Below are 10,000 nucleotides of genomic sequence, written 5' to 3' on the forward strand. Positions count from 1 at the left end.
TGAAGACCTCTTGGAAAAGGTGTGTGTGTATGTGTGTATGTGTGTGTATGCGTGTGTATGCGTGTGTATGTGTATGTATGTGTGTGTGCGTGTGTGTGTGTGTTGTGTGTTGTGTGTGTGTGTATGCGTGTGTGTATGTGTGTGTGCGTGTGTGTGAATGCGCTGCGAGGCTCGCGTGTGGGAGAACTGCACGCCCACTTCCCTCCGTGCTCCATCTCACTCTCCTCCACATCCTCCCATACACACACACACACACACATACACACACACGTACACATACACATACACACACACATGCACACACACATGCACAGATTCAACGTGAAGCGTCGCACCCTTTGCACCGGTTCTTGCGGTGCCCCACATGTACGGAGATTGTGGCCCATTGCGCGTATCAGGATTGGCTCGGCAGCAAGGACGAGGAATGCCACCTATCCCTCTGCAAGCTCTATTCCTACGCGCCCGACTCTGAAGTGTAAGCACGCATGCACTCCACTCATGCGAGTTGACGCCTTGCTGCGACCCTCTTGTTCCATGATGGCTGAACACCTATTTGATTCACACCAGCAGGTCTAACCTCCGGTCCTTCACGTCCGCACGTACATGCACTTACAACTGCAGGGAGGCTGAGCGCTTGCCGCCGCTGTTCATCAATGGCAAGAAGCCGGAAGAAAAGCCAAGGTGGCAACTGGCTCATGGCATTGGACCAAAGACGCTGGAAGTTGACAGGTCAGGGAAGAGAGTGGTGTTGCATGCATTGTATGGCGTAGTACACCGCGATGAGCAACCACACACACACACTCACACACACACTCACCACACACACACACATATACACACATACACACCACACTCACACACACTCACACACACACACTCACACACACATACACAACCACACTCACTCACTCACACACTCACTCACACACTCACGCACACGCCACACCCCTGCCCTCACGCGTTCGCCACAGGTCGCGCAGTGGCCGCTTGCACCGCCCGTCGCTGAAGCAGTTTGGCATCACCGGTCCGCGCATCCCTGCCGTGGAAGATCCAGCCAGTTTCGAATACACCATCGAAAGCATCTACTCTCTGTGCGTTGCGCTCAGTGCGTGTGCGCGCGCGCGTGCGTGTGTGTATGAAGTGTTTGACAACTGCGGTTCACTGCGTACACTTCGAAGACTTCCTCCAACCGCACACACACACACATGCACACACACACACCTGCACACACACACACACCAACTCACGCATGCGCGAGATGTCCACATCACCGTGCAGGGCGGAGCATCCTGCTCGGCTGGAGGCAGCGCTGCCACTCCTGGAGAAGAACAAGCCGCTCATCCACGCGTGGGACAATATCTCCAGCGATCCCATGATCACTGGCGAGGCAGAGGACACAGCTTAGCCATTCAGCAGCTTGTGGTTCGCGCGTTTGCGTCATGCCCTTGTCTGCCATACACACTAACATACATACCTACGTGCACGCACGCACAAGCGCGCACACACATACACACACTCTCTCTTTGGCTCCATCTGTCTCTCTACTTGCTTGTGTTACATGCCATATGGCCTGCCTCGCCCCTCTCCGTCACGCCTTTGCTTGCTTGCCAACTCCCCTTATTTGAACTGTTCAATCATAACGAAGTCACGCGCCACTGGTTGGTCATTCAATACATGCAACCTTGAGCCTAATCCAAAACACACAAGAAGTCACACGGGTGCATCAACAAGAAGTCACACGGGTGCATCAACAAACAACGCCACGCACACACACACACACACACACACACACACACACACACACATGCACAACGCCACACACGCATGCACACACACACACATATGCACACACATGCACACACACACACACACAACACACACAACACATCACATCACGTGCTACTTGAGAGATGCCAGCAGCGTGCGGGCAAGGTTGAGGATTGGAGCATCATCCCGGAAACGGTGAATGGCCTCGGTGGCCAGCTTGGCGGCTGTGGTGCGGACACATTGCCAGTCTTGTCGCTGTTGTTGCTGCTGTTGCATGATGGGTACGAGGGTGGTGAACACAGACAGTGAGGCAACGTGCACACTTCTGCTGCGCTGGTGGTGGAGCGCTGTGGCAATTGCAGCGCTAGCTACATCACCACTCCAGTCACAAACAATTGCGGTGGTGCGTGCTGCAGCTGCCGTTTTGCCCGCACCCACAGCACCGCCACTGCTGCTGTCGCTGGTGGTACTTGTGCTCTTGCCACGAATGCAACCTAGGATACGCTTGAGAAGAGTGCTGATGCAGTGGCAGGCAGCACGCGCGATGCTGGCGTTGTCCTTGTGCTGCTGCAATGCCTCTGTCATCACCTCAACCCCGCCCAGATCAACCACGCTGGACACAGTGCTGGCACACCGACGCATGAGCTTGGCCAGCACTTTGCACCCAGCCCGTTGAATGGCTGGCACGCTCGAGTGCGTGTGCATTGCCGTGATGATGGCTGCATAGCCGCCCTTTGCCACCATGTGGTTGAGCACGATTGAGCCATCGCAACTGCTGTCATCGTTGTCGTCGTCACGGTCACCGTCAGCATCACGCACCAGCATATTCAGCACCCCACACCCACATGTCTGGATACACTCGTCTCCTTGATGATGCCACATTACCATCAGCATCAGCGCAGGAACTTTGCGCAGAAGCACTTGCCGCACCTCCACCCAGCCATTGCCTGGGTCACTGCCAGCGGCGTCCTCGCTGTTGGTGTTGTTACTGTTGTCGTTGTTGTCAGACACGCTATTGGTAATGCTGCTGTTGTTGTTAGACACGTCACCAACAGCTACGGTCGGGGCTTTGGTTGTGCGTGTGTGCGCTCGCTGCCTGGATTGAGATGTGTGTCTTCGAACGACGCGCTCAATGATGCAGCAGACGAGCCTCTGGGCTTCGTAATCGCCCGCATGCATGTGAGCGGCGTCGATGATGGTGTTGGTCGCATGTACATCCGCAGCCAGGGCATTGACGATGGTGCTGGGGCTCTCAATCATGCAGGCAACGATACCTGTCAGCGCTGTTGTCAGCGCTTCCGCCCGCTTAGCATACACAGCAGGTGGGTCGCACAGGATGGAGCGAAGGCATTGCTGCGCAGCCCGCAACCCTTCACCCTGACTACCCGTGCTGTCATCGCCATCACCACCATTCACACCAGCTTCATCCACTGTGTTTTTCACGCCACCCCTTCCATCACAGACCCCTGTATCACCACCACCAGTGCCCCGCTCTTTGCTGCTGATGTCATCACAGCTGGAGCGGCTGCTGCTGTCGCTGTACTTCGGCAATCTCCTCCTTGTTGACGCTCTGGCTGTGGCCCTGGCTGTGGTTGGGGTGAGTGTGGCTCCTGGGTTCCAATAACCCATCGACTCTGAGTACCGTGTGAGTTGAGAAGAGGCAGTCGCGCTTCCGACCTCACACTCATGCCCATGCGTTGCAGCCTGGCTGTGTCGGTGTGGAGTGGATGGGGCTGGGGACTGCTCTCCGCTCCTCGTTCTCGACACGTGCACTGCCACATCGTGGACGCGACTGGATGCACCGCTGACGAGATGCAAGATGCTGCAGATGACTGCCTCTGGCGGCTCAGGCTTCCACAGGGTCAAGGTGGACACGGAGGACGAGGATGAGAATGCTGAGACGCTTGTTGTTGAAGACGACAGTGCTGTCATCGACGCGCACGCGCGGAGCGTGGCATACTGGTACTGGGGGAACCAGATACCAGAGTGGTGCTGAGAGCGCGTGAGCAGGTTCTGAGTGCTAATGTACTTGAAGTTGTGGCACATGTGGATCAGCAGCACCCGCTTCTGCTCCTTAATGATGAAGCTCAGCTCGTCGTGCATGCTGAACAGCTCTGCGGTGCGCTTGCCGTACAGCTTCGTGCCCAGGACCACGATGAGGTCGGCGTTGCGAATGTGGTCCTGGGTCAGGTCTGCAACACGCGCATCGTTGCGGGTGGCTGGGCTTAAGGCCACATGGTCGATACCGTGCGCTTGCAGTCTCTGTCGAAGTGCAACTGCCTCCCGTGCACCCTCAATTGACTGGAATGAAATGAAGATGCGAGGTCCTGGTGAGGGCATCGTTCCAAGAGAAGAAGAGGTCTGATGGATGACTATGAAAAGAGTCCTTGCTGCGCACAAAGGGAGCGGCTGTGGTCTGGCCTGGTGAGCAGGGTAGTGGGGTTGTGAAAGCAGCGTGCTGTGGTGCTGCTGTTGTGCTTGCTGTTGTGCTGTGGTCTGGCTCACATGCACTCACGCTGCAGTCGAGTGCACGCTGATTGAAATGCGCAGCATGCTGCTGTCGCCTTCACACACCAGACCTCCTGTTGTCCCCCTTCCTCGTTGCCTCGCTACCTCGAGTGCTGCTGCACTCTCAACGCCTTGAACAGGCCTGTGTGTGGCAGGTCGGCGAGGACGTGCAGCATGAAATCGCACCTATCAAGGCCCAACGCGAGAAGCACGCAAACTTGAGCGAGGCTTGCATACTTGCACGGCATTCTTCCCAAAATGACTGCTCATGACGTCCTCGGCCTTACGTTCGCGACGCTAACATTTACGTACTTTGGGTGGGAAATGTGCAATGTAAACAGGTAACGACAATGAGAACCTAACGCAAGGAACTGTACGACGAGGATATGGTTGCAGTGGTCACATGTTGTTGTGTGATATGAGACCCCAACACGTCATAACGTCACGCCATCAAACAAGGGCAGAGTGCACGGATTTCCAGTCGTCGGCCGTCATGTGTGGGGGGATTGGCGTTGATGCTGACGAAGCGGCAATCGAAGCACGGCCAGAGTTGTCCTCCTCGTTCCACCTGTTTGGTGTTGGTGTCACATCACGTGTCAATCAATGTTTGTGGTTGGTGCGATGCGTCAGTGCAATGTTCAACAGGCAGACGTCAATGATTAGAAGAAGGTTGGTTCTCCACACACCGGCAGAGCCAAAAGAGATGGAGGGCGTGCACGATGCCTCGCTGCAGTGCATGCCTTCGTACCGGTAGAAGTAGTGTGCGTCATGGAAGTGATGTTCCTGCGTCACATGGCTCAGCACACCGTGGGCAACCAGTGCCCTATGCAAGCAACGTGAAACAGAAGGGGGGGGGGAGGAGGGGAAGATGTTGGTGATATTGTGACGACACGGAAGAGACAGGGATACACAGAGAGTCATATTCTTCCCCCCCCCCCAAACACGCACGGTCATTATCACCACGTCAGCAGATGCACACACCTTCCAATGCGGCTAGCGTGTTGTTTGGAGGATGCGATCTTTGTGTCACAGAGATGGGTGACAAGTTCCGATCCCACCAGAACACCGTTGTACTTGCGTAGTCGGTGTGTCCTCGTCCCAATGAGCTCATCCCGGGTCGCAGCCAGCGCCTATGGTTGCCGCACATGCCACAACACATGTTAGTGAAACAACCAACGCACACACACACACACACACACACACACACACAAACACACACACACACACACACACAAGCAAGCAAACTTGCACATTCACAAACGCGTGCCACATAGACACACACACACATACACAGAGACACACACCTGGCGCATGCCCCGGACGTCGAGCACATCGTTCAGGGCCTGGTCCGTATCCAGGACTGCGACCTCCTCTGTGCCGTAGATGACAGAGCGCACGCGTGCTTCGATGCGGTTGTACACGCGTCCAATGACGGCAAGCAGGTCACCACGTGTTCCCAGCGCAAGGAAGAGAACCACGCCCTGTGCGTTGAGCAGTGCGTAATCGAGAAACAGCACCTCAAAGTAGATGCCAGATGTCTGCCATGTCCATGTGTATGCAAGTGTGGGCACAACAAGGCAAATTGCAGATGTCATAACCGTGGAATGATGGCGCGCGCGGGAGCACACGGAGGCATCACAAGCATGATCAGGCATGCACAGGTTCACCATGGAAAAGCACGCACATCCATACACGCAAAGATGAACATACCACACATCACAACGCACCCTGCCGTTGGTCAGCACCCACAAGCAGGAGCACATGCCAAGTAGGGATGACAAGGCTGCAGTGCGAAACAGTTGAACACAACACAACACACACACACACACACACACACACACACACACACACACACACACACACACACACACACACACACACACACACACACACACACAAGGACAGCGGCCGAGGGGAGGGGGGGGGGTTAGCCACCAAGTAATTGGTGAGCTCATGACGCGTCACACACCAATCACAAATGAGCATTAGCTCGTATGTTGTCCTCGCAAGCACCGTCGCACAGGAGGTGTGGAGGAGCAACACACAGCCGCGCTCTTACCCCAGTAGCTGAGAACAGCAAGATGGCGCAAGCCCATTGGTGACGCAGGTGCAACCTGTGTCGACAAGGGGTGGGCAATTTGTTACCCGCAGCAACAGCAGCAGCAACAGCAGCAGCAACAGCAGCAGCAGCAGCGTGAGGACAACACATCAGCTCGACATAGCACTCAAGCCCAACCTCAAACGTCAAGAACACACACAGACACACAGACACACAGACACAGACACACAGACACACACACACATACACACACACACAAAGACACACACACAAAGACACACACAAAGACACAAAACAGACAGATGTCCGGGTTATCTGTACACACAACAGGCGCGCGAATACAAGCCACGCACGTCACTCTCAGATGTTTGTGAAACGGCAAAATTGGTGCCGCCGCTGTCTCCCGTGGCGTTGATGGATGATCTTGTGCGTTGGCCCAGCAGCAGTGGTTGTGTTTCGTCATCTCCTGTCCCACCACTGTCGCTGCTGTGGCGATGGGTGTGCGCACGTCTCGAGGTGCTGGGCTGTCCGCCGTTCGTGTCATCGAGCGGAACACCGTTCACTGTGATCACGACTTGCGCTTCAGTCCCTGCTGATGTGTCTGGACACTGGCAGCAGTTGGCGCACGCACCGTGTTGCATACCACTGGCGGCGTTGTGCGCGCCACAGGAGTGTCCCCTCTCACACGTCATGCGTCTCGTCGTCGTTGTCGGTGTTGGTGGGGGCAATGATCGCGCCGAACGGCTGTTGTGCATGTGTGCGGCATTGTGTTGCATGCGTGTGTGTGCATGTTTGTGTGAACGTGCGTGTGTGTGTGTGCGTGTGTGTATGTGTGTGAGAATGTATGTTTGTGTATGTGCGACCGGACATGCAAAAGTCCAGGGCGATGAACAGAGTGGCACCCACGGTGAAGCCGTGAGCCCGCATGAGGAAAGCCCTGGTTCAAGCTTTGTGCACATCGTCGCTGTCGTGTCGCACCTTCGATGCCGCCCGAGCGAAAGGATGATATAGACCAGCGACAGCGTGCATAGGCACAGGATCGTCAGGGCGGTGTAAAACGATGCAGTGCCTGCAAGCAAACTGCAGGTGATGCCTTTTCCCGGTGCTGTCATGACACACACGCACACACACACACACACACACACACACACACACACACACACACACACACACACGCAAACGTGTGCACAAACGAATCAGTCAGGCCAGGATTGAGTGAGCAGTTAAATGCAATGCACCACAGGCATCACACGGCACAGCACGTGGGTGCTGCGATGGTATCAAGGCTGATGCAGATCAACGGCACGCACAGCCAGACGTACAAATGGTTGGTTCGATGAGAAAGACCAAGCCAACCAATAAAAGTGGTAAGCACTGCAGCATGCGGGCACGCATACAGCGAGGGTGTGAGTGAAAGGTTTGTGTTTGCGTGCGTCTGCGAGAGGGAAAGAGAGTGCGCGCGCGTGTGTGTGTGCGCGCGTGTGTGCGTGTGTGCGCATGGGAAGATGGTACAGTGGGCGTCGTAATGAAAACATCACATGTGGTGCGTGGACAAGTGCGAGTTGGCAGTTTGAGATCTTACAACGCTGATGCCAATGGTCGTGGTTGAGGAGCACGCACGAAGGCGGAAGCGAACAGAGTTCTTAGCCAGCGCCAGCTGAGAGGCAGGGGGCAAGTGGATACACAACGCATTGTAGGGTACACGTGGGCTTGAGCATTGCAGGACAACGACAAAGAACCCGGGGGTGACGAGCACAAGGCACAAGGAGACCAAGCAACTGCATGTGCATACATATGGGTACAAGCACGCACGCCTGAACACATGCATGTGCAAACATGTACACAGACATACATTCGCACTGGCGCTTACAAGGTGAAAGCCAATGACAATGGCGGTGATGCGCGTTGCGAAGATGAAGAACCAAGAAGCGGAAAAGCGGAGGTCGGATCCAAGCGTCTACCCAAGCAGCAGGTTGGTGCGCAATTGCATCATGTCAGTCAGCAACAACATCATGCTCTCCCCAGCACGAGACTGACGAGTGTGTGCGAGACTTAGGCGGGCACATACACTCACACACACGCACACACACAGCCGCAAAGGCAAGCAGCACATGAACACCCTCTCCCTCCCCACATGTGCGAAGAGACTCACAGGGCTGTCGATGGTGCACGTGTTGGCGGTGATGCCGAGGCCAACACACAGCACGGCAAACAACACATACAGGCGGTCGATGGTGCGGGAGAACCTGGAGCAGAGATGACGCCACGAGCAATACGGAACGCAATGCAGAGCACCACGTGCCAACAAACAAGCAAGCAAGCAAGCAAGCAAGCAAGCAAGCAAGCAAGCAAGCAAGCAAGCAAGCAAGCAAGCAAGCGAACAAACAACATGGGTGCATGCCACACCGCAGCGTGAGCAGGAAGGAGAGACAACGACCAGTGCAGGGTTCGAATGCATCTGTTTCAATGACACGGCACAGACTTGTTGTTTGCGGCGTAAAGGGCGATGAAGAGAACGGCGGCAACAATGGATGCGGTGCTGAGGTTGATGCCTGCGTCGCTCACCAAGTCTATGCGAGCAAAGCCCACGGCATGGGGGTGGGATGATAGAGGGAAGTTGACCGGCACGGGTGGGTCAGAAACGAAGCAGCACACGACTAACACACAGCATAAGAAAGACACCACAACACGCGCAACCAAGCACGCCAAGACAGGCATTCATCGAACACACACACACACACACACACACACACACACACACACACACACACACACACACACACACACCTTGCAGGCTTGCAACTTTGGCGTTTGTCACGGTGATAGTTGCCATTTTTGCTGAGATGAACATGAGCGGGGCAGCAATGACGGTGCCAACGACCACCACGGAGGCAGCCAGGTCGATGTCAACGCCTGCGGCCGTGCGGGGGTGAAGATGATCGATGAGGGGGCGGGGGAGAGGTTTGTGGGGTATGAGCACGCGGACAGCATAATTCGGTGCATAGCGCTCACACAGACACAAGTACAGACACAGGTCAAAGATGGAGACGGACGGCAAACACACATTGACGCAGACACACAGACACACACAGACAGACAGACAGACACACAGGCAGACAGACAGACACACACACACACACACGCACAAACGCACGCACAAAGCAGCAATAACAGCAGCAGCGCTGTGTGACATGATGTGTGCTCACCGTATTGCTGGGCGAAGGGAAGTGCTCCTGGAGCAGAAGGAAACGTGCCGTAGATGAAGCCAAACAAGTTGAGAAAGTACTTGTCCTTCATGCTGCCATGATCATCATCGTCATCACCAGCAGCCCCACTGAAATAGTTGGCTGTGTCTGTTGTGAACATGACTGTATCGTCATCATCATCTGGCCGCTCAGGCAACGAGATCTGCCGTGACGATGATGATGGTGATGATGATGATGATGATGATGATGATGATGATGATGATGATGATGATGGTGGTGGCGGAATGCAGACGGTAGCGACATGAATGCGAGACAAGGTAGGCAGTCAACACGCGTTTCATCACAGCAGCAGACGGGCGTGCATACCATGCGCTGGTTGAGGAGGGAGAGGAAGAGCGCGATGAGGATGGGAAGCAGAACGCTTTTCGCAAGAACAACAGCGAGGGACTTCATCAGATTG

The 10,000-nt window shown here is 55.2% G+C and overlaps 3 protein-coding genes across 3 annotated transcripts in view; 1 reads left to right on the top strand and 2 right to left on the bottom strand.

Moving 5' to 3' along the window:
- PTSG_03535 (uncharacterized protein) overlaps positions 1-1,689 on the top strand; it is a 1,881-nt gene extending 192 nt beyond the window's left edge. The window contains exons 1-5 of the mRNA XM_004995210.1: positions 1-19; positions 315-475; positions 622-729; positions 972-1,091; positions 1,279-1,689. The exon at positions 1-19 is cut by the window's left edge and continues 192 nt beyond it. Of these exons, the coding sequence (XP_004995267.1) occupies positions 1-19; positions 315-475; positions 622-729; positions 972-1,091; positions 1,279-1,405 (535 nt within the window). The 3' untranslated portion in view covers positions 1,406-1,689. The remainder of the gene's footprint in view (positions 20-314; positions 476-621; positions 730-971; positions 1,092-1,278) is intronic.
- Positions 1,690-1,853: 164 nt separating this feature from the next.
- On the bottom strand, positions 1,854-4,468 carry PTSG_03536 (uncharacterized protein). The gene has a single exon (XM_004995211.1). It carries the CDS (start codon positions 4,105-4,107, stop codon positions 1,900-1,902), a length of 2,208 nt encoding a protein of 735 aa, XP_004995268.1. The 5' UTR covers positions 4,108-4,468; the 3' UTR covers positions 1,854-1,899.
- Positions 4,469-4,589: 121 nt separating this feature from the next.
- PTSG_03537 (uncharacterized protein) overlaps positions 4,590-10,000 on the bottom strand; it is a 7,860-nt gene continuing 2,449 nt past the window's right edge. The window contains exons 8-23 of the mRNA XM_004995212.1: positions 9,907-10,000; positions 9,541-9,742; positions 9,122-9,247; positions 8,817-8,904; positions 8,487-8,580; positions 8,205-8,291; positions 7,917-7,991; positions 7,657-7,708; positions 7,313-7,439; positions 6,688-7,078; positions 6,335-6,389; positions 6,003-6,058; positions 5,580-5,813; positions 5,257-5,405; positions 5,024-5,098; positions 4,590-4,843 (exon numbers count right to left, since the gene is read on the bottom strand). The exon at positions 9,907-10,000 is cut by the window's right edge and continues 4 nt beyond it. Coding sequence (XP_004995269.1) covers positions 4,726-4,843; positions 5,024-5,098; positions 5,257-5,405; positions 5,580-5,813; positions 6,003-6,058; positions 6,335-6,389; positions 6,688-7,078; positions 7,313-7,439; positions 7,657-7,708; positions 7,917-7,991; positions 8,205-8,291; positions 8,487-8,580; positions 8,817-8,904; positions 9,122-9,247; positions 9,541-9,742; positions 9,907-10,000 — 2,023 coding nt within the window. The 3' untranslated portion in view covers positions 4,590-4,725. The remainder of the gene's footprint in view (positions 4,844-5,023; positions 5,099-5,256; positions 5,406-5,579; positions 5,814-6,002; positions 6,059-6,334; positions 6,390-6,687; positions 7,079-7,312; positions 7,440-7,656; positions 7,709-7,916; positions 7,992-8,204; positions 8,292-8,486; positions 8,581-8,816; positions 8,905-9,121; positions 9,248-9,540; positions 9,743-9,906) is intronic.

This window comes from Salpingoeca rosetta, assembly GCF_000188695.1.
Source record: "Salpingoeca rosetta unplaced genomic scaffold supercont1.8, whole genome shotgun sequence".
Lineage (NCBI taxonomy): Eukaryota > Choanoflagellata > Craspedida > Salpingoecidae > Salpingoeca > Salpingoeca rosetta.